The sequence below is a fragment of the Heliangelus exortis genome, chromosome 27, assembly GCF_036169615.1.
Source record: "Heliangelus exortis chromosome 27, bHelExo1.hap1, whole genome shotgun sequence".
Classification (NCBI taxonomy): domain Eukaryota; kingdom Metazoa; phylum Chordata; class Aves; order Apodiformes; family Trochilidae; genus Heliangelus; species Heliangelus exortis.
Genome location: NC_092448.1, coordinates 2,970,033 through 2,996,134, shown reverse-complemented (window position 1 = coordinate 2,996,134; position 26,102 = coordinate 2,970,033). Strand labels below are relative to the sequence as shown.

General features: G+C 45.3%; 2 protein-coding genes across 4 annotated transcripts; one reads left to right on the top strand and one right to left on the bottom strand.

The window, feature by feature from the left end:
• The first annotated feature begins 81 nt into the window (after window positions 1–81).
• Window positions 82–4,452, top strand: MSTO1 (misato mitochondrial distribution and morphology regulator 1). Of its 2 annotated transcripts, none has more exons than XM_071726851.1 (14): window positions 82–215; window positions 321–444; window positions 515–569; window positions 641–716; window positions 890–938; window positions 1,234–1,372; window positions 1,494–1,611; window positions 1,704–1,838; window positions 1,927–2,079; window positions 2,927–3,058; window positions 3,175–3,359; window positions 3,575–3,673; window positions 3,758–3,876; window positions 4,100–4,452. In XM_071726851.1, exons 1-14 carry the CDS (start codon window positions 141–143, stop codon window positions 4,336–4,338), a joined length of 1,698 nt encoding a protein of 565 aa, XP_071582952.1. In that variant the 5' UTR covers window positions 82–140; the 3' UTR covers window positions 4,339–4,452. The 2 variants fall into 2 exon arrangements, with proteins under 2 accessions (XP_071582952.1, XP_071582951.1); XM_071726850.1 differs by having other exon boundaries at window positions 3,572–3,673.
• Window positions 4,453–4,693: 241 nt separating this feature from the next.
• On the bottom strand, window positions 4,694–25,143 carry LOC139787610 (GON-4-like protein). 2 transcript variants are annotated; one of them, XM_071726847.1, is made up of 21 exons: window positions 25,046–25,143; window positions 23,920–23,960; window positions 23,636–23,739; window positions 20,612–20,810; window positions 19,702–19,788; window positions 19,069–19,240; window positions 18,229–18,373; window positions 17,891–18,041; window positions 17,141–17,257; window positions 14,106–15,845; window positions 13,271–13,514; window positions 12,203–12,384; window positions 11,028–11,225; window positions 10,326–10,469; window positions 9,778–9,921; window positions 9,357–9,476; window positions 8,955–9,068; window positions 8,276–8,483; window positions 6,562–7,315; window positions 5,776–5,878; window positions 4,694–5,215 (listed from the first exon to the last, which is right to left on the bottom strand). In XM_071726847.1, exons 2-21 carry the CDS (start codon window positions 23,938–23,940, stop codon window positions 5,066–5,068), a joined length of 5,097 nt encoding a protein of 1,698 aa, XP_071582948.1. In that variant the 5' UTR covers window positions 23,941–23,960; window positions 25,046–25,143; the 3' UTR covers window positions 4,694–5,065. The 2 variants fall into 2 exon arrangements, with proteins under 2 accessions (XP_071582948.1, XP_071582949.1); XM_071726848.1 differs by lacking the exon at window positions 8,955–9,068.
• Between the last annotated feature and the right edge of the window lie 959 nt (window positions 25,144–26,102).

Here is a 26,102-nt window from a genome sequence, read left to right as displayed (position 1 = left end):
CTGTGTCCGTGTCCTCCTGTTCAGGATGGGGGGGGGGGGGGGGGGCTGCGTGTGTGACGCGGTTCCGTTTCTGCGGCCCCGGGGTGCGGTTCGCGCACGCGCTTTGGCGCGGGGTGGGCGGAGGGAGAGTGCGGGGCGCGATGCCGGGGGAGGCGGTGACGCTGCAGCTCGGGCAGTTCGCGGGCTGCGTGGGGACCCACTGGTGGGGGCTGCAGGTGCGGGGAGGGCTGCAGGGGACACTTTGCGGGGAAGGAGGGCCGGGGAAGCGGGGTGGGTTTGCGGGTGTGAGGCCCGCACTGCCCTGAGCCGCTCCCCCTTAGGCCGCCGCACTGCGCAGCCCCTCCGAACCCTCCGAGCTCCGGCACACGGTGCTGCTGCGGCCCGGGCGGGGTCCGGGCGGCCGGGAGATCCACACCCCGCGTCTGGTGGCTCTGGAGCTGAAAGGTACCGGGAGCCGGGGCGGGGGCAGCGGGCGGGCGCGGGGCGGCCCCGCCGTTACCGATTTCTCTTTCAGGCGGCGTGGGCGCGGTGGGGACCGGCGGGGCGGGCCCGGAGGCTCCGGTGTCCTGGTGAGTGCGGGCGAGCGGGGCTCGGGGGGGTCCGCGGGGCCGCCGGCAGCTGCCGCCCGTTTGTTCTGCAGGGATGGAGCGGTCGCCTCTTACCTGGAGCGCGCCCCGGGCGGGGGCTCCGCAGCGCGGAACGCGGGACGGCGGATGGTGAGGAGGGGATGGGGGGGAACGGGGGCGTTTCCGCGGTTCCGAGCGCTGCCCCAGCCCGCCGGGCCCGGTGCTCAGCGCCGTGACTGCATCTGCTTGAACCTCCCGCCCTGTCACACGTGGAGGGAGGAGGCAAAGCGGCCCCTGAGCATCCTGCCGGGCTCTTTCCCCAGGGAGACGCTTCCTCTGACGGGCAGGAAGGTTCCAGCTCCGCCGTCCAAGGTGCGTGTGCGTTCTCTGTCCCGTTTTGGGGTTTTGGTCTCTTGCTGGGACCCCAGAGGGACAACAAGCCCTGTGCCAGCAGGCTGGTGCTGGACAATAGGAGAAGTTGTCAGTGCCCAAGCATAAGGAGAAAATGGTGGGATAAGGGATAAGGAAGGTGATGGGATGTTTCTTTGCTTAGAGAAGCATCAGGCAAAGAGCAGGTTAAGAAATCAGATGAGATAAAAATCTTCTTCATTGGAGGGGATGTCAGGAGTTGAAAAGCTCGTTGTTCTTCACCTCTGTCTTGTTCCAGGCAGTTCTCCAGCCCCTTCACGACTCGCTGTGTCCCAGGATTTGCACTCTGCTGGCAGCATCCGGGTCTGGTCCGATTACCTCAACGTGCACTTGCACCCCAAAAGTGTCTACGTCATCCGTCAGTACATGCATGATGGGTACAGCCTGGTGGTTTGGTTCAGAACCTGTTGTCCAGAACAGGAGAAATTAACAGGGGAGAGAATAAAGCTCTTCCCCCACACGTGTTTGGGTTTTTCTTTTGTTTTTTTTTTTCCTTAGGGACTGTGGTTGTCTCGAAGCCTTTGGACAGGGTGAAAGTCTCCTGCGGGATCCTGGCTGCATAGAGGAGCTGGAAGATAGGCTGCACTTCTATGTTGAAGAATGTGATAATCTGCAGGTTTGGCAGCTTAGTCCAAACTCCCTTTTCTTCCAAGAAACTTCCCCTTCAAGGTTAAGGAGCATCTGAGGTGCTGCCATCATTTTACACAGGGATTTCAGGTCCTCTGTGACCTCCACAATGGATTCTCTGGAGTTGGTGCCAAGGTGACAGAACTGCTCTGTGATGAGTACTCAGGAAAAGGAATCCTCACCTGGGGTTTGACTCCAGTCATGAGTAACAGGGGTGTAAGTGAACAGTGGGACAGGGGAGGCTTTCACACAGATGGGACCATTCCTTATTTGCTTTGTAAGGCCTGGATTTCTTCCCCCCTAGGATTTCCAGAAGAATTTTTACAGACTGATGAACACAGTCATGGGAATTGTCCACCTCTCCAGTCACAGCTCACTCTTTTGTCCCCTGTCCCTCAGTGGGAGCCTGGGAATCCAGCCACAGCCTCCTGTGATGTTCCCATATATCCACTATGATGTAGGTACTCAGCAGTGGTTTGCAGAAGCCTCAACCTTGGTTGCCTTTCAGAGAATCACAGGTTGGAAGGGACCTCAAAGACCACCTGGCCCAACCCTTCTAATGTTCTTTTTATGAGATGTGAAACTTTCCAAAGTAGGGGAATCCACTCCTTCCCCTGGGAGACAACTCCAAGGTCTGATTGTCCTCAAAGTGAAAAATTTTCCTCTTGTGCTCAGTGTGAATCTCCCCAGGAGCAACTTGTGCCCATTGCCCCTTGTCCATGGAAATCAGGAGTCTCCATCTCCTTTGGAGCTGCCCCTTAAGTACTGGAACATTGTAATAAGGTCACCCCTAAGCCTTTTCTTCTCAAAGCTGAACAAACTCAGTTTTCTCAGCATCTCTAAGCTTTCAGCTTGGTCAGATTTACCCCTCTCTCCAGGTGTGTATTTTTAGCAATATTTGTTAATGCTGCTGTTCTGCAAAGATTTTTTCTTCTGCTTTTTTCACTGAGGGCAGAGACCTGGGTACTTTTTATTCACATACTTCTCTCATATGCTTAAAAATAATACCACATTTCCTTTTTTAAAGTCCCTCTCTTTTGAGGTACTGCCTTCAGTTTCAGCACTGAGAAAAAAACCCACTTTGCTGTGTTATTGTTCACAGGCAGAGGATGTAACTCCAGCCTTATCTAAGCACTAAGAAGCTGCTGCTGTTAGCAAACAGCAAACACCTGCTTATCCAAACCCTGAAATAATTGAAACCATATATAAAATTTACAACGTGCTGATATTAAATACACAACATTGAGTGAAGAACAGGTTAATTTAACATGTCCTGCCATTTTTTATTTCTTTCCCTTCCACAGGCATCACTCAACTACCACAGCAGTGCCATTCTGGCAGCAGCACTCGATACCCTCACTGCTCCTTACCGGCTCTGCTCCTCTCAGGGCTCCATGCTGCACCTTGCTGAGACCCTCAACTTCTCTGGGAGAAAGGTACAGGCAGAGAGAGCAGCAGCTTCTGATCCTTCCAGCTCTACCTGAACCTGCTTTGCACAGACAGGACGTGGGGAACGTGCTGGAGAATTTCTCACCCCCTCTCTGCCTCGCAGGTGGTGGCTGCCGGGGCTTCCGTTCCCTTTCCTGCCCTCCGTGGCTCCTCACTCCCTGATATTTTATGTGCCTATGAGGAGGAGGTGCCCTGGAAGCTTCTGTCTTCATGTAGGGAGCAAAAGGTCAGCTGCTGTTTTGCTCAGTCTGTTGTGCTACGAGGAATTTGCAAAGAAAGTCACCTCAGGTAATCAGCATTTGAACAGCACTTTTCCCTCCAGCACTGGCACCCTCCATGGCAGTGACTTCTTACAAGTTATTCCCAGTTCTTCTCTTGGGGGACAAAAAAAAAAATAAAAAAATAAGCCTAGTGCCACACTACTGCCCTGAGAGCCAAGCAGCTGAGTCACTGATCCTGCCCAAGTCCTCTGGAAAACCACAGATGGGTTCTCTTTGCAGCAGCTGTCAGGGGAAGCAGCCCCGTTCTCCACTCCACACCTGGGAGAGCACAGAGCAGATCCTGCAGCAGTATTTACACTCTGTGTTCCCTGGGGCCTTCAGGTTGGTTTGAAATGGGGAACAGTGCCTGGAAGCTGAAGGCAGGATGAGTTCTGAGTAACTTCATTCACCCCCTTCCTTCCACAGCACATCCCACGTGCTCCAGCAGAGCTGTCACACTCTGCCTCCCTACCCCCAGTTTTTTTCTCCTCTTCTGACCAGAGAAGGCTTCCTCCTGGACAAACCTCCCAGATACCCCTCAGCAGGTAACAAGTGCCTCTTAAACTTTTGCAGCAGAAAGAAACCACATGGAGGGGGTAGTGGGGGTCTAAAAGAGGTCAGAATTATTTTAAAACCCCCACCAGAACCACTTTGGAGGGGCTGCAGAACAGAAGAGCATTGGGCAACTCTGTGTCTGTAAAAGAGAAGAGAATGGAGAAGCAGAGGTGTTGCTGGGGGTATTTAAATGCTGCTTTTTTTCCTCTGCAGCTGTGGAAAGCATCCCTGTCCTGGCAGCCCTGCAGTCCTCACCAGCCCTGCACACACTTCTCCACAGCCTGGATAAGGACCTGCAGAGGTTGAACACCCGGCGCCTGCCCAGCTTCTTCTCTGCTGGAGTGGAACATGATGACTTCCAGGAAACCCTGGAGGAGCTCAGGACTTTATCCCAGTGCTACAAAACAGGGTTTGAAGCAGATGAATCTGAGGATGAAGAAGATTCAGACTAACTTATCTTTATTACTAGAGGAGAAGCTGTAGGATCACTTTCCAAAGAAAGGGAATTGGTTCAAGATGGTCCAACTGCTGCTTTCTTTTCATTTCAGTAAAACCCCCTTACAAAAGCTGCCTGAAGTTGTCCAGTTCCTTGCAGTTTTCTTGTAAAAGAGGAAAACTGTTTTTTTTTTTCTTGGTGGGGATGCTGTTTTTGTATGTTTGTTCTTTTTTAAATTTGGCAAAGTGACATTGCCTGTTGGAATAAGACCACACAATAAATACAGAAATCAGACTGTAACTTTCCCACGTACAATTGACACAAAGGAAAAAAAAATCTTACAAAAAAAAACCCCAAAACAACCCCATGTGTTTGTTCCACATGAAACCAGACATTTTATGGTACAATATTTACATGTTCTTTTCAAAGGCTGGTGGCTCAGGCTCCACCATGGAGCAAGGGCTGTGTCCACAAGCATCACTTCTCTCACTCCATTGGTTGAAGCTCCCCTGGCAGATCCTGGAGGATTTTTTTACTTTAACACCTTTCTTCATTCCTTTTGTTTAATGCAGCTTGGGAAGTGCAGCAGGAAAATGAATGGAAAAAAAAAAAATAAACCCAAGAGGTGCTATCTTAAGTACCTGTGCAAACATTTTGTCTTTATCCACAGCACCTGTCTAGCAGCAAACTGGCAAACAACTCTTCTCCTGATGCAGTCAGTAGCTTCTCAAGGCAGAAAAACCTTAATCATCAGGTTCTTCCTCAGAAAGGAGAAGATCTTTATCTGAGAGCTGATCTGTGTTACTGGTACTGGTTGCATCCTCCTCATCTTCAGAGCTCCCATCACAGGAGGTATGAAAGAGTTTCATCAGTTCCCTGAACCTGTGGGATACCTGCAGGACATGGGTACAAAATGGAAATTTGCATTAGGAAGTTCAGGGTGATTTGGGCTTTTATGTTAAAAAAAAAAAAAAATCACTAAAAATGCAATTTTATGCAAGGTTCTGTCACAAATTGAAAAAGATAAGGAAGAGCCCTGGATTGTTCTGTTTCCTTTGGTAGTAATTACATTACACTGATCTGCAGTTAAGAATCTAGCAGTTTGGGAAGAGTTTGCAGTTTGGCAGTGACCTGGGTGGGGAAAGTTAAAGCCCAAACCCCAAGAGATTCCTTGTACTGTCTCAGAAGGCTGAAGAAGACCCCAGCAGCACTCACCCAACCCATTCTGCCACCAAATCCAATGCTAGAACATCAGTGATCCTGTAAAAAAGGACCATGAGGACCATAGCAGTCAGTTTGGGCTCCACCAAAAAGGTTCAGGGCTTGTTTTGGGTTTTATTTGGGGTTAATTTTTCCCCAATGCAGCCACCAATGTTAATTTTGGGAGCCTTAAGATGACAGCAAACCTCTTCCTTCTCTCCCCTCCCACCCCCTTCCCACACCACCCCCTCACCTCGCTGGCAGTTTTGTTGCCCAGTTTCTGTGAGATGGCCTGGAAGGTTTCCAGATGGGCTCCCTTTTCCTGACACATGGTCAGGATGACTCTGTCAGCCTCCCTGCAAGACAGGAGCTCAGTCAGGCCAGCAGCTGAGAACAAGAAGTGATGAATTTCAACCAACCCCCACCCCAGAGCCTGTTGCCAGGGCAGGGTAACAATCCCAGAGCAAGTGCAGCAGGGTGATCACAAGTCCTCCCCTGCACTAAGTCTGTTTTTAAGGTTTTTCATAGAATGGTTTGGGTTGGAAGGGACCTTAAACTCATCCAGTCCCCCTGCAGGGACCTCCCACCAGCCCAGGGGGCTCCAAGCCCCATCCAACCTTCAACCCTGCAGGGATGGGGCAGCCACAGCTTCCCTGGGCAATCTGTTCCAAGCTCTCACCACCCTCACAGGACAGAATTTCTTCCTAAGGTCCAACCTAAATCTCCCCTCTTCAAGTTTGAAACCATAGTCCTCTCACTATCCAACAGTTTTTGTAGGATTAAGAAAAAAAAAAAAAAAGATCCTCTCCCAGGCTGAAGTCTTACAAGAAATAAACTGCCAGGAGCAGAGAGTGTTTCTCCTAGGAGCAAGATGGCAGCAATGCTGGGCTGGGGTTGGAGGAAGCAAGGCAGGAATGGCCAAAGGGAGGGGGCAGAGGACATTAAACCATGAGGATACCAACTAAAAAACAAAGGTTGCTCTGCAATATGAAAGCTGAAGCCCAGTATTGGGTGGAAGATGCAATTCAGACAGCTGTACCTGGTCCAGAGGACAACCTTCTCCCCAGTTGAGCTGACTTTGCTGTTCTTAGCACACACAGTTGCTTCTGTGACTCTCTGCTGTTGCTGCTCCTCTTCTTTTTGCCCTAGGGAGCCAGATCCTGCTCTGTGTTCCAGCTGCTTGGAATGCTGGTGCACCTGGAAGCAGCTGGTTGCATTTGACTTTAATCTGCCCTCAGGGAAGTTTCCAGTGCAGCTCCTCTCATCTCTTTCCAAAATGCAATGATCAGAGGAGTCTGAGCTGCAGCTCTCACCCACTGTTGGTTTTCTGCTCAGTGCACTCCAACCCTGCTTTGCTTCAGGTTTCCCTTCCCCAAGTCCCTCAGATCCTTTCACACCTGATTTTGAGGCCTTATCTGCTGAATCAGAATGAAGCCCTTCAGTCTGACATGAACTCTTTCCAGAAAAGGAACCAGGTCCCATTAAACCTTTTCCAGCAGCAGAACCAGAAGCCAGCAGCAGATCCTTGCTCAGCCCAGGAGCAGCATCTGCTTTTCCTTGCTGAGGGTGGCTGAGTCCCTCACACTCATTTTCCCCAGTGCAAGGGCAGTCTTTGGTTTCCTGAGGTAGTCTTAGAGCTTTTTGTAGATGTGTCCATCTGGAGGCAGTGGCAGAAGAGTCCTTGGCAGTGCTCTCAGCAGCTTTGTCACCTCCTTCTTGACCCTGATTCTCAGGCACTGCAGCTTTTTCAGATGTGTGTCTGCTGGAGCCAATCTTTCCTTCCAAGTGGGATCCTGGTAAGAAACCCAAACAACTTTAGGCTGGCTGTCAGCAATAAAAAACTTCTGTAATCTGTAATAATTTACTTCTGAAGGGGTTTTTGTTTGTTTTGTGTTTTAAATTATTTTTTAATTAAATTTTATTTTATTAAATTTTATTTTATTAAATTTTATTTTATTAAATTTTATTTTATTAAAATTTTTAATTAAATTTTTTCATTAAATTTTTTTATTAATTTTTTTATTTTATTAAATTTTATTTTATTAAAGTATTTTTTTATTAATTATTCCCCAGCATAAGGCTGCAAATGGGAACACCTTGGTCATTCTGTCTGCAGTTGACCCATCCTGGACTTCCAACTCTGCAGTTTTCTTCACCACTGCAGGTGCTGTGTGAAGTAATGATGAAAAAGGGCATTGCCCAGACCAAAATACTTAAGTGAAACAGACATTGCTGCTCTTGGCCCCTTCTTTAGAAAGCCCTAAGAAACAGACATCAGGTTGCATTCATTTTAAACCTCTGTATGGTCTCCACCAGCAGCATGAACTGAGAGATGGGTACTAAAAGGAGGAAGAGATCTCTTCCAGGCTCTTTATCCTGGACCAGATTGAAGGAAAACCAAATAACTTTCCAGAGACATTAGAGAGATGGTGATTTGGAATTGCTGTGCTGAAATGAAAACTGGAAAAAAACACCCATGGCCTGGTAGTACTGGATTAGTAGGTTAGCAAGAAGCTTAAATGGACCAATCATTCTGTAAAGGGCAGAATGTTTCTCTGGTCAGGAGAGCTTTATTTTTTGGGAAGGGAATTCTCTAAACATAATCATGTTTAGAGCATCCAGAGTGGTTGAACACGAGGAGGGAAAAAATGAGAAAATGTAATTAGTTCTCATCATCTCAATAAATCTGCATTAGAGAGTCCTATTTTCATTTGTGTGAAGCAGTCTGGATTCCTGAACCAAGACTCACATACCTGAAGCCAGAGAATCCACTTTCCTAGACACAGCTTTTGTTCTGCTCTGGATGTCCTCTCCCTCATCTCTGCTCTCCAGGCTTTCTTCTGCAGGTTCTTTCATCATTCCAGAATCCTTCCCTTCAGGCTGAGGACTGGATTCTTGCTGCACAAGGCTTGCAGTCAGCTCTTGAGAATCTTTATTTTTACAAAATTTGTTTTCACACACCTGCAAATCAAGGTACAGGCAGAGCATCAAGATGTGACCCACCCCAACCAAACACCTCAGCCTTTGCTCCCCAAGAATTCCCTGACCCTCACACAGGCTTCAGTTCAACATTATGTTCACATTTGAGAAGCTGAAGCTTTTTGTGCCATGAAGAGGCACAGTTCTTCCCACATTGTGGCCACACGAGCATCTTCCACTAAAAAAAAAGCTTATTCTTAGTTCCAAAGAATGTAGAAGTTCCCACTGTTCAGCACAGCAAGGAGGGGCAGTAGAAAGTAAGCAGAGAGGGGAGGGTCAGGAAGTGCAGTGAGAGCTCCAAAGGAGACACCACCAATCATCTCCTCATTTACTTTCTTCCTCAACACATTATTTTGGTGACACGAAGCCCAAGGCTGGACAGATGATCACAAGAGGGGGCTCTGGGCAGGACTCTTTTACTTTCCACTCCAATGTCATTGCCTATCAACTAACCTTACTACTACAATGGCTGCAGGTCCTCCTTTTGCTTTTCTTTAGCTTGAGATCGCTACTCCCTTCATGGCAGGAGCATGAACATTCCTTCATCCCATCTACCCACTCGACCTCCTGGAAACAGACATACTCCAGCTGACAAATGTGCATGGTACACAAAAGGGGACAGGAAGGGGAAGGTCAAGCCCAGAGGGAGCAGGAAGGGGCATTCTGCACACACCCAGAGAGAACTAAAGGGATTACGTCGCTAGCAAGCGAAGCAGGATGGAAACATTTCAATCCCCTCTCTTCAGATCTTTTTAGGCTCTTGTTGTGTCTCTCCAGAAGACACATTTTTCCTCACAGACATGCATGTGTGCTCAGAGTCCAGATATGAGGAGCAGTCAGACACCCCAGGCCCACCTTGTCATTGTTTTGGCCTCCCAGCTCTTTCCGTTTCTTATTTTTGGAGGCTGTGTGCATCTTGGGTGGTTCATCCTCCTCTTCTACATCTGGCAAAGAGACCTCTTCAAACCCATCAAACTACAAAAGAAAGACAAAATCTGCTCTATTATGGTAGCTCTTCAGCAGACCCAACTTCATTTTCCTGATGAGCTTAGTGGCAGGACACGAGAGGTTTAGTTATGTTTGAAGAGACACAAAAATGCTGTAAAAAGGTCTGAAAAAGTTTGCTTCAATCCCCCAGCAGCTCTCCCACCCCGTTACCTCCCTCTCTCTCTCTCTCTCTCTTGAAATGCAGCCTCAATTTGTGTTCTTCAAGTTCAAACAAGTCTAATATCTCTGCTTTTTATCTTTTCTGGTCTTGAGGAAAAGATTGCTCCACCTCATATTCCTTTTCTTCTGTCCAGTTGATCTCCTCAAAGTCTCCCATGCGGCTGACTGAGGGCCTTAAGTGATCAAAGAACACTGAGAACTCATCCTGCAGATGGTCGTGGCCCTTCAGCAGTTGCCACATTTGGGTCTTCAGCTACAAGGGAGAAATCCAGAAGAAATGAGAGCTTCATTTCAAGTTGCCACCTTCTTCTCAGAATGTTATTTCTCCAAACAAGTGGAACCCCGAGGGTTACGAGACCTCCCTCCCACATGGAAGCTGATGCTGGGTCCCATCTAATGAGCATTTTGAGGTCATTCCACCCCCAGCTATCAACCTGGCACAGAAAGAGCCCTCCAGAATTCTGGGCAGACTCTGTATGAGGCATTAAGCTAAATTTCACCTGCAAGGTGAAGGGAGGGGAGAGGAGACACCCAGGTCAGTTAACCAGAAAGCCTCTTGAAGAGAGAACTTCTCCCTCTACCACGCTCCACAGAGGGAGATGATAAAAACTTTTGTGGCCCTCAGGGGTTTGGATTGAAAGGAAATCCCTGGATTACCTCTGCAATCTCCTGGGGGAGGCAGTCTGCACAACCCTGGAGAACTTTGATGATCTTTTGATGGTGGGCAGGGTTTTCAGCAAAACAAATCTCCAGCTGCCTGAGGAACTTGCGGCTTTTTTCAAATGCTTGTTGCTCCTCAAACTGAGCAAAAAGAGAAACATTTCTTGAACATGAGGTCTGAAACTATTTCCAAGCTTCTCTTGTTGGCTTAAGCAAGCAATAAAACCTTGTGTTTCTATTTGCTTTCCATGTGTATTTGATAACTATTGCAAAACCAGGAAAAGGTGAAGGAAAAGAAACAAGACTCTGATGAGGATTTCTCTGAGCTATAAAGTTGTGCTTCAAGCTCATGCATGGAAGGTAGGAAACTCCAGAAAGAATCCAAGAGGTGAAAACCTCTGTCTTACAAAGCAGAAACTTTGTGTTCTTCTCTTGCTGGATCTGCACATTCTGCAGTGTAACTGGGAAAGGTCAATTCTGCACCATAATCCCAGACTTAAACACTTGACTTTTCAACAAAACAGGAAAGGAAGCAAATGGACCTGGATGATCTTAAAGGTCCCTCCCAACCCTGAAAATTCTATGATTCTATGAAATGTTTTACATTTCTTAGCCTAGGAAGAACTCCTAACTCTTTCACTCCCACAAGCATTCATAGTGTCTGCTTCAAATCTGGTCTCCTCTTTTCATTTGACCTACCAGCCCACACTCCAAAGCTTGTTCTGGTAAAAGAAAGGCAGCAAAATCTGTGAGCAACTGTGGCCACTCGTGCAGGAGTTTCTGTAGAGTGGAATAGAGATCCACAGCTGTTCTTTTGTCTGTGTTGATCTCAAACTCGTAGATAACCCGCAGGAAATCTTCATACTTCCCAGGGACATGCTGCAAGGCTTCCCGAACCTGGAAAGAGCAACAGGAGCTTTATCATAGAATCATAGAATCCTAGAATCCTAGGGGTTGGAAGGGACCTGGAAAGATCATCTAGTCCAACCCCCCTGCCAGAGCAGGGCCCCCTAGAGAACATCCCCTAGGAACGTGTCCAGGTGGGTTTTGAATGTCTCCAGTGAAGGAGACTCCACAACCCCCCTGGGCAGCCTGTTCCAGGGCTCTGTCACCCTTACAGTAAAAAAATTTTTTCTGATATTCAACTTGAACCTCCTATGCTCCAACTTACACCCATTACCCCTTGTCCTATCACTGGTCACCACTGAGAAAAGCCTAACTCCATCTCCCTGACACTCACCCCTTACATATTTGAAAACATTGATGAGGTCACCCCTCAGTCTCCTTTTCTCCAAACTAAAGAGCCCCAGCTCCCTCAGCCTTTCCTCATAAGGGAGATGTTCCACTCCCTTAATCATCTCAGTAGCTCTGTGCTGGACTCTTTCAAGCACTTCCCTGTCCTTCTTGAACTGAGGGGCCCAGAACTGGACACAATACTCCAGGTGTGGCCTCACCAATGCAGAATAGAGGGGGAGGAGAACCTCTCTTGACCTACTAGCTTTACAGAACCATGAAGCATCCAGGAAGCAACCAAATTAATCATCTTTGATCTCTTGCTACTCAGAGTTTACACAGAGCTTTGGGTTTGGTTGAGTCAACCAAGTCTCTTCCTTAAAGCTAAATTTGAGCTCCTCCCAAGAGAGGAGGGAACCAAATCCAAGGTGCTGACAGCAGCCAGAGGGGAAGGGGGAAAACAGGGGAGGGGAAGGGCAAACCCAAGAAAACTCATGGGCTGAGCTAAAGAGAAAAGTGAAGGAGCACCATGAGGGGTGCTATGAACACCTCACTCCATCCCACCCAGCTGGAACTGGCAGCCAGGTGGCTCAGGCCATGCTGGAGCTCTCAGCCTCCCAAATTCCTGTTTCTGGGCTCACCCTGCTGAGATAAGCTTGGGCAAATGCCAGATCCTTCTGCTCCCGCAGGGGATCCCTCTCCAGGATGTCCTCATCATACAAGAGGAGCAGCTTGGATGTATCTTTGCTGGCACGAGCCCGGCCCCTCTTATTTCTGGTTCTGTGGGAGCTCCTGCTCTTCCCAGGGGCTTTCAGATTTTCTCCTGTGAAGAAGCACAAAGAGACTTCTACAGAAACCCTTCAGCCATTCCCTGGGCTGGCAGACAGTGACTTCTCTACATCAATATTGCAATAGAGAAGCAGTTTTCAGATTTAAGACTGAATTGTTTCTGCTTTCCTCTAAGAGCCTGAGTGACAGACTCTTCATTAGTCAGCTTGGCTACTGGGCTTTAAATTGGCTATTTAATTGTACAGCACCTGACAGGAAAAATTTCTACATCTACTGCATAGCAGGACCCAAAAATCTGCAGCATGTGAACAGAGATAGAATGTGAGCAGCAGAGCTGGCTGTGACATTTGCAATTTATTAACTTTGTTATTTAGGTGAAGCAAATGAACATCACATGTAGGTAACTGGTGTCACATAGCAGGGAATGAGAGTGTACCCAAGAGTTGCTTATCCCAAGATTTTTTTATGTCTTTAGACTAAGAATCTGCTGGTTTAATTGCCTGAGGTTCACCTACCACTTGCTAAATACTGCCAAGGTCCTGTTTTGTTTCATTTCTTTTCCCCCAACAGGACCTTATAAACCAAACTTCAATTTAGCAAAGATTTGACTACTTAGGGCTGTTCTTACAGAGGTGCTGGGCATCAGCTGACACAAAGCACACATCTTCTGACTGCAGATTTTTGAAGCCTAAATGCACTACAATGGACTTGGTTCACATGCAGAAGAGCTTCTGTGCCAAGAACTGTTTTAACACAATTGTGACTGGGTCTCAAAATATAATTTCCAGATAGAAAGCATCACAAGGCTCACATCAGCTAAATTAAATTAATCCCAGATACAGCTCCCCCATTGTTTTGCTGTTCATGCAGAGCAGCTCCAGTTCCCCATGTCCAGATCAGAAGAAAGGAACAGAACTGACCTGCTGGCATCCTGTGGGCTTCCACCTGTGGGGCTGTTTTGGTCAAGGTGAAAGCAGATTTAGGTTCCTCTGATGTATCTCCACATATTTCATCATCTTTCTGTGAACTCTCTATTCCTTCCCCTTCCTCCTCCTCCTCTTCCTCAGGCTCAGAGTTCTCTTCCTGGGAATTCTCCTCTTCAGAATCTCCTTCTTGGCTCAAACGTCTCTCTGTTGCAAGCCAAGTAAGTTTTTCCATTGTCTCCTTCAAAAGCAACACCAAAAAAATCCATCACATTGTTTTCCCAGTGTTTGTTTTAATGGCATTCAGCAGCAAACTCACCCCATCAGAATTCTAACAGCAAACTTCACAGATCAACAACTACAGGATTCTGCTGAAGGGACAAAACTCAACAAGAACCAGAGCTGTCTCTTTTTCTATCATGCACAACATTAAATTTCAGAATCTGCCACTTATTAAAAGCCTTAAATGAGGTGAGATTCCTTCATGATCATCTTAGCACTTAAAGGCTTGCTAGAGCTGTGACCTGGAAAATTATTTTCATTTAAAATACTTCATATTAAAGAACAGCCTCAGCTGAGGGAGTCCTTACAACTCAGCAGAATTTAAATCAGAGTATTTGCAAGATATTCCTTTAGCTTGGGCTGCAAATCTTCTCTAGAAAAATGTGGTGCCCCTTTCTCTGTAGAACAGCACAGTAACCACCCTGCTACACAGCAAACAGGACAGTTTCCCACTGGGATTCAAACTGGGATTTGCCCTGACTCCACTCAGGTGTTTCAGGACACTGGTCCTTGTCCTCAGCAAGTTTTGAAAAGTTTTATTTGCTTTTACCTGAAGTTCTGGCACTGAAAGAATGGATTCTTCCGAGGCTGATGACATCTCTTCATCCTCATCTTGTGTAAAATCATCAAAGTCATCTTCTTCCTCCTCTTCTTGTCCTTCTTTCTCTCCTCCAGCTTCAGGGCCAGCTGGGGTCCCAACAGACTGGCCATCTATACTGGATGAATCCTCTGGTCTTCCCAGTGGACTACTAAATTCTGCCTCAACATCTGCTGTGCAAGAAAGATTCTTTGGAGATTCACTGCTTCCCTGTGGTCCAGCACCTCCCCCCCCTGCATCCCTCTGCTGCTCCCCACAGGGAGGTGACTGCAAAGCTTGGGGTGGTTCTTCTCCCTTCTCATCACAGGAAACATGTTCCTTCTTCATGTCTTTCAGGTCACTGGAACATGAACATGCAGCCTCCATGTTCAGCTCCTGACCAAGATCCAGCAGGAATTCCTCCTTCACTTCAGCACAAAGATCTCTCTTCTGTGGTGGGTTCCCTTCCTTGGGAGCAGCATTTTTATCTTCGGGCTCCATTTTCATTGCTTCATCTGCAGCTTCTAAATGAGGCAAAAGGTCCACAGACAATGGCTCTGGAGGGTTCTTCTCTCCTTCTACCACTGTCCAGCTGCAGCAATCACTCTTGGTTACCTTGTCCTGACTGCCATTAATTGAAGTGGCAGGATTTGTACTGCACTCCTTCTTGGGGGAGACAGCAGAGCAGGAAATGTAGAGCTCTGGGGGCTCAGCCTTGGGCTCCACTGTGGGATAGGGATTTTTGGTGCTGCCAGGAGTGCAGGGAGGAACCAGAGTCAGCTGCTCTTCATTTTCACCCCCTGGTGATGCCGAAAGACCAACGGGGTTAGGAGAGACAATCAAAGAAGGGATTGAAGAAGTCACCAGAGGCTGATTTAAGGGACAAGGAAAAGTGGAGGGATTTACCAACAGGGTGGTAACTGGGATAGCCTGAGTGCCTCTCCCCACTGCTGTATTGATGGGCTGAATCATATTGCAGCCATTGCCTATATTGACCACTTTCACTGTGGTTGCAGGCACAGTAAGGATGACAGGAGATGGCTGAATCAAAGGTGAAGCCTTTAGCAGGGGGGCAGATTTGGTCCCTTTTTTCCTCTGGTAACCCTTCCGAACACACGGTTTGCGGATTTTCGCCCCGGCCAGAGCTGGCAACATCAGTTTGGGCTGAAACGTGACTGGATTTGAGGAGACCAGAGCTGGGGGTAAAGCAGCTGAGAAAGCTTGTCTGGGGTCTGAATGTGAAGTGGAGAGGACACTGGGAAATTCCAAGCCATCCCCACTTCCTACCACTGCTGGGACACTCAGAGGCTGCACCCCAGGAACCGTCTGCACGACCGCCGCGGGTTGGATGAGCCGAGGGATCTGCACCATCACCTTGCTGGGAGGAGCTTCTGACTGGGACAACTTCACAGTTTTCTGCATGTTAATTGTGTTGGAAGTGGGCTGGAGACAAGGACTTGGTCGAATGAGGACAGGTTTCAGAGCTGAAGACCTCTGCCTCCTCCAGGCTCTCCTAGAGAATCGATTGGCGAGGGGCTTTAAGGTCAGTACTAATCCCTTAGGCATGAGCAGGGGGTATTTGTCATCAGATTCTGCATCTGAAGTTTCCTTTCCTGTTGCCAAAAAGACAGATTCTGCATCAGGTGAACCTGGCATCTCCCTGGCATCTTCTGCTAATTGCTTCAACTCCCCCTGAATGGAGGGCAAGCTGGCCTAAAGGGAACAAGAGTTTATTAGTCCAGTTCCTCTATCACCACCTTCAAACAGCACCACAGAATGTGACAGACAGCAACTTGCTTCTAAAGTGGGGTTTATTTACTTTACTCTACTCTGTATTGCTTTATATTCACTGTATATTGCTTTATATTCACTGTATATTGCTTTATATTCACTGTATATTAAATTATATTCACTGTATATTGCTTTATATTCACTGTATATTGCTTTATATTCACTGTATATTGCTTTATATTCACTGTATATTGCTTTATATTCACTGTATATTGCTTTATATTCACTGTATATTGCTTTATATTCACTGTATATTGCTTTATATTCACTGTATATTGCTTTATATTCACTGTATATTGCTTTATATTCACTGTATATTGCTTTATATTCACTGTATATTGCTTTATATTCACTGTATATTAAATTATATTCACTGTATATTAAATTATATTCACTGTGTACTACTTTATATTCACTGTGTATTTATATTCACTGTATATTGCTTTATATTCACTGTGTATTACTTTATATTCACTGTTATTATTCCAAAGCCTTTAAAACAATCTCAAAGCCTGAAAGAAACAACAGAATTGAGCTGTTTTATAAGGAATCCCAGAATGCCAGGTTGGAAGGGACCTCAAGGATCATCTAGTCCAAACTTTCTAGGTAAAAAGCAGTGAGGTGGCCCAGCATCCTGTAAAGCTCAGTCTTAAAACTGTTCAGTGGAGGGGAAGGATCCTTTAATAAATACAGGATTTGGTCAGAAGGAAGCACCAGTGTAACAATGAAATACAATGGGGGTTTAAGAGAATTGGGTTTTATGGCATCTGATTTTTTCCTCAGAGTTCTCCTTGACTGACTCACAGGCATGGTCACACTCTGCCTCCAGCTTAGTCTTCCTTGTGCAAAAAAAAAAAAAAAAGCTCCCAGAGAAAGAATCCTTACCAGGATTGGGGTAAAACAAGAACTAAACACACTGCAGGTGAAGAGAACATTAAAAAAAACAAAACAAACAAACAACAAACCACCCCAACTCCCCTGATTTCTTCTCTCTCTTAGAAGGTGAAGTTTAAGGGGAAGAACACATCCTCCCATGCAACACAATCAGCCTACTTTTAACTCCAGAGCTGTAGGCTGAACAACCAGCTCCCTCTGGACCTTGGCTGTAAAGACAGAAAACACACCCATACCCAGAAAAAAAAAACCTCCAAACCCTAAAGAAATCAACCCAACAGCAAGACAAACAAACCACCTGGCTGAAAAGAAGCAGAAATTACCTTCAGCCAGAAGGGGAGGCGATGCTCTTCTCTCTCCACAGGTGGCTTCCACTCATGAGGTTGGATTTCCTCACAGCACTTGAACAGAACAGGCAACTGCTTTGTCTTTTTGTAGTACTGTGTGGAGAGAGTGCAAGAGAAAGTGACCCTGGTCAGCTCACTGCTGGGTGGAGAGAGGGGTTGTTAATGCAAAGGTGTTAATGGGAATAAAGTGATTCTCCCTGGCACTGCTTTAGTGAGGTGCAGAAACATGAAAAAAGAATAATAAAGCTGAACAAGAAGAGTCCACTGCTACCTTGGTTTCCCTCAGAAGAAAGCCTGAAGCTTTAGAGATGAGCAGGCAGACTTGCTCTAAGTATTTTTGGGTTTTATTCTCTCTTGAGCCATTGGATATGGGCAGGACATGTGGCCAGCTGGACCTTCAGCCTGACTGGAGACAGCAGCTGTTTCAGCTTCACTGCTTCAAGTTTATTTGTAGGAATTTGTCAGGATTCCTGCTGCCACAATTGTTCTAAGAATTTCTGCCAGACTCTAGAGAGTCAAAAACAACAATCCAAGGGCTTGCAAAGTACAGAGGATATGGTCTGTGTGAAGAAATCCTCGTTGCTAATAAAAAGGGATGTTGGTAGCTTTTAAAAAAGGTGTCAGCACATACAAAAAAAATTAGGTCCTTGGAACAAAGAGCATTTCTCCTCTTGTACAGCAAAACCAACCAGACACAGCTTAAAGCCACCCAACCCCATCACTTACTCTGATGATGTTATCAGGGGCTCGATTCATATTGAGGTTCTTGATTCTTACTGTCAGCTGGTGAGCAGTTTTTGTTGGCAAGAGGTATTTGCTGATTAAAGGCTTTGGAAACTCTGTCCCTTCAAAATGTTTCAAACCCAAAGCTAATAAACTGAAGAAGGAAGGAAAGGAGGAGTTAAAAAAAAAAAAAAGAAAATAATCTTTTAGACAGTAGAGCAGATTATTTGGATGTGCTCTTACACAATATGCAGATAACCCAAAAGTTTCCATGCTAGAAAATCTTCTGAAGAAAAAAATCAACTTTGGAGGCATTTTAGTCAATAATTCTAAGCACCTACTTGTCCTCTGCCTTGGTGAAGATAATCTTGTCCCGGGGAGGGTTTGCTTTCAAAGAACATATTGGTAGTAACTCTGGATACATGAAGACTTTCCTGGTTGCCAAAATCCATGCCACTTGTTTTGGCAAACATGGAAATTCACTGGCTGTGAAAAGAATGAATAAATAAGGATAGAGATGGATCCATGGACATGAAACAACTGACTTCCTGAAAACACCTGGTTTTTCACTCCCTTCACTGTAAAAAGGGACAGACTTTCTCCCTGGTTTTTAGAATTTGCCTATTTCCTGGGTTTTGCCCTTAAGGTTACATCAAAAAAAGGTAAAATTACATTCCCCTTCCATCTTTCCTTTTTCTGAAATGAAAAAGCACTTGGACAGAGCTCTTTTTATTTCAAGTGAGTTCACTCTCTAGGAAGCAGGAAAAACAAAGCAAAACACTCAGATAATTTGCAATCAGTTTTTAAAAAGATAAAATACTCCAATGAAAGGAGTATTTCCTTGATGCATGTTAACCAGCACATCTGGAACAATTATTTCCAGTTTCACAGGTTTTTTTTTTATGAGCTTCTGCACCTGAAAACATCACCTGCAGAATGATAAATGGCAGGATTATGATGTCAACCAAAAAACAACAGCTCACACCACATGTTCACTGGTCAAGAAGTAAAAAATGCAGTGAAGAAAGTGGTTGGTTTTATCTAAAAATACCTCACAAGATTAAAAAAAAAAAAAAAAGAGAAAATCTGAATTCTAAACATCTGTCTGAACTGGATCTCATCTGAGGGCTGCAGAGAATGAATGAACTCCCCCTGGAAATGCTTCCCCTTCCTGTACTTACCACTTTTTTTCACAGCTTTCCGTGGGCTCCAATCAACTTGGACTTGGGCATGAAAATCTTCAATGAGCTGCAAAGCTCCCTTTAAATTACAGGGCTGGAACATGGTTTGGAATTTGGGGTTGAAGGGCTGACGAAGGAGGGCAGAGCTCCGAGCAAAGTTCCCAAGCTCACTCTGCAAAAAATGACCCAAAAGGAGCTAAAAGGAGGTGCCTTCCAAAGGGCAGGACAGATGCCATGCAATAAAGCAAAAAAATGAAAATATAAATAGCTGGGGAAGTTACAGGCATAAAAAAGCAGAGTGGTGCAGGTCTTATTTTGAAGCAAATTTTCCTTTTTTTCCTTGGCAGAACCTTTTGAGGTGCCAGAATGTTCCCTAATTAGAGAAGCTCTCTTGTTTTAACTTTGTTTGCAATATTTCCAAGGAAAGAATACAAAAAGCAGTGTTATTAGTCAGCACAACATGAATTATTTAAGTACTGAGCATTTTCACAAGAGGCTGAGAGCATCATTCTCTTATTAAGAGGGAGTTACTCTCAATTTAATGGAAAGAATTAAAGATATTAAGCTTTAAGTATCTCCAGTAATCAGCAACCACTAGAATTCATGTAGCTTTGATTTTAAACATATCCTTACCAAAAACATCCTGGTAGTACTGGCCTCTGAGCTTAAAGCTGGGTTGGAGCTTGCAAGAAGGTGGATTTGAGTCAGAAGCTGAACGTGCTTGAAGAATAAAATTAGAGATTTTTTTTTTTCAGTGTGTTGGAAATCCAAGAAACTGGAAAGCATTCAGTATAGAGGCAAAAAAAATATCCCCTGAGCACCCCAAAAATCATATTCTGAGTTCAAAAAACATTCCAAGGAATAGAAACTGAGGGGAAACTTCAATGCCCACTGGCAGGAAGTGTATTACACAGCTTTTGAACACATCATCTGTTTAGGTCTTAAGGCAGTTTCCTCACAACACAATCAACACAAAAAAGATTTTTTTTTTCAAATGAAATACTTAAGGTTTTCTTCAGCTGTCAGAACTGCTCCTGTGCATATAAACACCAAACATCTTGCTTTGCAGCTGAAAAACTAAAGCTCATTTACTCTACAGGTCTAATGAAAAAAATTCTTTAAGTACAGCTTTTCATCTCTGCTGCTGACAGCTTTAAAGATGTTCCAACTGAACTTCTCCTGTTTTGTGTGGTGGGAGGAGGAAAAAAGAATCCAAATGACAGCAAGTAATATCCTCAGAAAGTAATAAAGGGTTGAAGAGAAGATTTTGACAGATTACAGTCAGATTTTGACAGATTACAGAATTTAAATGTGGCCAAGACAGTTATCACACCTGAGAACAACACAGATGCCAATAAATAAGATCAAACTCTCCTTCACTGTGGAAACAGGCACATCAAGATAATCTGTTAAAGACTAAGGTTTAAGTGGAGCTCTTTCAAATAATTTCTCTAATCAAACAAGAAGTGCTGCTTCTACCACTGGCTTTCCTTGTCCCTTGCAGTGAATATTAATTAAGTCAGACCAGAAACCATATTATTACCTGCTGCATTTGCTGCTGGAGCCTCTTTCTTTGCATATTGTCCAGAACAAGGCTCTGGAGAGGCTTCTCATTTTGAGGTTTTGATTTTTCTGTTTCTTGGGGTAGTTTGATTGAGGATTTTTTCATTCTTAACTGCTCAAGTTGTTCCTTCACTGTCCTGTGTTGTTCATTCAGTAAATTGGCCAAAGGCTCTTCAAACCTGTTAGAGATCAGGCAACCAAACCACAGTGACTCTGACTGGATAAAAATCCACATTTATTTAGAAATCATGGAATGGTTTGGCTTAGGAGACCTCAATGTTCACCCAGTGCCACCTCCCATGAGCCCAGGGGGCTCCAAGCCCCATCCAAACCTCCAACAATTCCAGGAATGGGGCAGCCACAGCTTCTGGGGGTGACCTGGGGCTCAGCACCCTCACCCCAAAGAATTTCTCCCCAGTTTCTCCTCTCCATCTTCCCTCTTCCAGTTCAAAGCCATTCCCTCTCATCCCATCCCTCCAGGCCCTTGTCCCAAGTCCCTCCCCAGCTTTCCTGGAGCCCCTCCAGGCACTGGAAGGTGCTCTGAGGTCTCCCCAGAACCTTCTCCTTCTCCTTTTTCTCCTTCCTCTCCTTCTCCTGCTCCTTCCTCTCCTTCTCCTGCTCCTTCTTCTCCTTCTCCTGCTCCTTCCTCTCCTTCTCCTGCTCCAACCTGAACACCCTCAACTCTCTCCCCCTGGCTCCAGAGCTGCTCCAGCACCTCCTCTGGACCAGCACCAACACCTCTGTGTCCTTCTGGTACTGGGGACACAGAACTGGACCCAGTTTTACTCCAGGGGGGGTCTCCCCAGAGCACAAATTTATCACCATCACTCCAGTACTACTCAACAACTTGAATAAAACCCCACAGTTATTTATACAATTGGCTTCTAGAGAAATCCTTTAATCCACCCCAGCACTCCTGCAGTTCTGGGATGCAATCCTGCAACTCTTTATTCCCAGAACAGTTAAAGAGTCATGAGAACCCATTTTATTTAACCTGCATCATCAGGCAAGGTCTGACCCCAAGAGCCACAGGTGGCATTTTTACCACCAGGGGCTCCAGAAAGATCACACACTGGGCCACTTAAAAAAAAAATAAAATTACATTTAAGTATTTCCTAGCTTTAAGCAGAGTACTCCACTAGATAGCTGCTGATACTAAAGAGTTAACAACTTGAAGACTCTTGTAAACAATTAAAAGTGGGGAAGGGACTGCCTGGCAATGTAAAATTCAAAATAATAAATTCTTATTAAAATCAATAAGAAAAAGACATACAAATAGTGCATAGATTTTCCCTGCTTTTTGTCTGTAGCTGGTTTAAGAATTGCTGCACTCCCCTCTGGTACTGCTCATCCCAGAGAGAGGATCAAGAAAGCTCCAGCATTCATTTTAGCTCCTTTCCCAAACAGATACAGCTAAATCTTCAGCTGATCTGCCCCATGAACAAGGAGACACTGTTCACACTGCACCTTCTGGTTAAATCAGGTGGCTTTATTTACCCAGAAGGAAATGCTTTATGCTTTCCTCTTCAAGTATAACCCACAAAAAAATCAACAGAAGCCATTTTCCAAACTTCCTATTAGCTTCAGGTCTAGGCCTTGGTTCTCTTACAGTGTCTTTTTCCTTAGAACAGGAAAGTTTACTGAAAAGCCAAGGTGACACTTTTGGTCAGATCAGGTCCTCAAGAGTTTCTTGTAATCAAGAAAATGTAAGGACAGAAGAGAAGGGGGGGAGAAGGGGGGGAGAAGGGATGGGGGGGAGAAGAGATGGAGAAGAGATGGGGGGGAGAAGAGATGGAGAAGAGATGGGGGGGAGCAGGGGGGGGAGCAGGGGGGGGGACAGGGGGGGGGGACAGGGGGGGGGACAGGGGGGGGGACAGGGGGGGGGACAGGGGGGGGGACAGGGGGGGGGACAGGGGGGGGGACAGGGGGGGGGACAGGGGGGGGGACAGGGGGGGGGACAGGGGGGGGGACAGGGGGGGGGGACAGGGGGGGGGGGACAGGGGGGGGGGACAGGGGGGGGGGACAGGGGGGGGACAGGGGGGGGGGACAGGGGGGGGGGACAGGGGGGGGGGACAGGGGGGGGGGACAGGGGGGGGGGACAGGGGGGGGGGACAGGGGGGGGGGACAGGGGGGGGGGACAGGGGGGGGGACAGGGGGGGGGGACAGGGGGGGGGACAGGGGGGGGGGACAGGGGGGGGGGACAGGGGGGGGGGACAGGGGGGGGGACAGGGGGGGGGGACAGGGGGGGGGGACAGGGGGGGGGGACAGGGGGGGGGGACAGGGGGGGGGGACAGGGGGGGGGGACAGGGGGGGGGGACAAGGGGGGGGGACAAGGGGGGGGGACAAGGGGGGGGGGACAAGGGGGGGGGACAAGGGGGGGGGACAAGGGGGGGGGACAAGGGGGGGGGACAAGGGGGGGGACAAGGGGGGGGGACAAGGGGGGGGACAAGGGGGGGACAAGGGGGGGGACAAGGGGGGGGACAAGGGGGGGGACAAGGGGGGGGACAAGGGGGGGGACAAGGGGGGGGACAAGGGGGGGGACAAGGGGGGGGACAAGGGGGGGGACAAGGGGGGGGACAAGGGGGGGGACAAGGGGGGGGACAAGGGGGGGACAAGGGGGGGGACAAGGGGGGGGACAAGGGGGGGGACAAGGGGGGGGACAAGGGGGGGGACAAGGGGGGGGACAAGGGGGGGGACAAGGGGGGGACAAGGGGGGGGACAAGGGGGGGGACAAGGGGGGGGACAAGGGGGGGACAAGGGGGGGGACAAGGGGGGGGACAAGGGGGGGGACAAGGGGGGGGACAAGGGGGGGGACAAGGGGGGGGACAAGGGGGGGACAAGGGGGGGGACAAGGGGGGGGACAAGGGGGGGACAAGGGAGGGGACAAGGGAGGGACAAGGGAGGGACAAGGGAGGGAAAAGGGAGCTGCAGGTAACCACAGGCTTTTCATCCTACCAGAGCTATTCTTAATATTTTTGTTTTCTTTTGATCACCATGACCCTACCTGAGTGCCTGTGGTGTATTAAAATTTGGCCTTGACTCTGTCACATTGTCCTCATCTTCTGGACCTTCATCTTCCATGTTGGAGAAACCCATCTCATCCTGAAACTGAGAGCAAACACGTGGCAAACCATGAAAAGCCAAACAGTCAACAAGAAAAGCCAAAAAAAAGCTCAAATAGTGCATTCACCACCACGTGACAGAAACCACCCCTTTACAGCTCCAGAAATTTCCTACCAGACCCAATAAAGTGTTGTTATTCTGTGCTCCTTCTGATCTATCACTTACTGTCTCAAACAGCTCCTCCATCAGTTCATTTACTTCCTTTTCTGCAAGAAAAATTAAAAAAAAGGATGAGGAGCCATTTTACAAGAAGCACTTAGCAGTCCTCTCATAGCATCAAATCATTTAGGAAATCTCTCTTCCAAAGGGAAGCAAAGAAGGCCCTGATATTACATCCCTTTATTTTTTTTTTTTAATTAAAAAAAAAAAAAAATTAAGCTGAGGCTGTTCTGATTCAAAACTATTACTAAGAAACTAATTTTTCTAATTTAAAATTATGTTAACTAAAGACCTAAATCAAGTGTACTCTGCTGAGAAGATGAAAAGTGGAATATTTAGAAAAGTAACTCAAAGATTGTGAGAACTTGGGAAAAAATTCAATGTCATAAGGCAAGAATTCTACCCTGAAATGGATGAAGCTTCAGTATCAGAGAAAAATAATAATAATTATAAATAATAATATAGATATATAATAATATATATCTATATCTATATATATATATATAGACATATAATAATAAAATAATAATAAAAATAATAATAAAAATAATAATAAAATAATAATAAAAATAATAAAAATTAAAAATAATAAAAATAATAAAAATAATAAAAATAATAGTAAAATAATAGTAAAATAATAAAAATAATAATAAAAATAATAATAAAAATAATAAAAAATAAGAATAAAAAATAAGAATAAAAAATAAGAATAAAAAATAAGAATAAAAAATAAGAATAAAAAATAAGAATAAAAAATAAGAATAAAAAATAATAATAAAAATAATAATAAAAAATAATAATAAAAAATAATAATAAAAAATAATAATAAAAAATAATAATAAAAAATAATAATAAAAAATAATAATCATGTCACTAGATTCAGGGTTTTGGGTTTTTTTTCAGTCTTTTCTATGGTATGAATTTGCACAGGAGCTCAGACCAGACCCTTTCATGCACTCCCAGAAAGCCAGGTTTGGAAAGAAAAGTTGTTCAAAGCCAGTATATAGATTTTTATTTTTTTTTTTTAATATTAGACTATAACCGAATATAAAACCTTTGCACCAAAATCACCACTTTTCAAATTAATAACTCATCCTTCCCAGAAAGGAGATGGAATTCCCAAAGGACTCACTGGTGATTCTCACAGCACGATCATTCCTGAAATCTTCTGTATCTGGTTCATCCAGATCCTCCAGGAAGTTGTACTCAGGGTCATCATCATCATCTGCTTCATCTAGAAAAAGAAAGTTCTGAAATGCCATTTTCTGCCCCAAACCCAGTTTCCAGGAGCAGAACCACTCTGCTGCCTGAGCTGGGACAAAAAGCCACAATTTCTGCATGAACTCCAGTGTTTAGGGCAGAGACACCAAACCTGCTCTGTTTCCACTCTGAGCTTTTAGGGCCCCTTTTCAGACCATATTCCCACCCAAAAAAGCTGCAGGTGTTCCCTGGGGCTCTCAGGGACCTGGGTTTCAGGTGCATTTGGGGGGTCTGCAGGGATATTTTCCATTTCTGGGTGGTTTCAGTTTGCACAAACAGCAGCAGCCAGGAGAGTCAGGGCAAAAGAAAGGCAAGGTCTAAAGGTGCTTTTTGTTTCTTCTCAAATAGCACAGTGGTTGTTTCTAACCAAGTCATCAGAATCATCAAATAATTACCAAAAATAATAATCAAAAATAATCATCAAATAATCACAAAAATAATCATCAAAATAAAAATAATCAAATAAAAATAATCATAAAAACAACAATAATCAGAAAAACAACAAAACCAACAAAACCAAGAATAATAAAATAAAATAAAATAATAAAATAAAATAATAAAATAAAATAATAAAATAAAATAATAAAATAAAATAATAAATAAAATAATAATAAAAATAATAAAATAATAAAAATAATAATAAAAATAATAATAAAAATAATAAGAATAATAAAAATAATAAGATAAAAACCAAAATGAAAATAATAATGTAACAAAAATGTAACAAAAATGTAACAAAAATGTAACAAAAATGTAACAAAAATGTAACAAAAATGTAACAAAAATGTAACAAAAATGTAACAAAAATGTAACAAAAATGTAACAAAAATGTAACAAAAATGTAACAAAAATGTAACAAAAATGTAACAAAAATGTAACAAAAATGTAACAAAAATGTAACAAAAATGTAACAAAATGTAACAAAAATA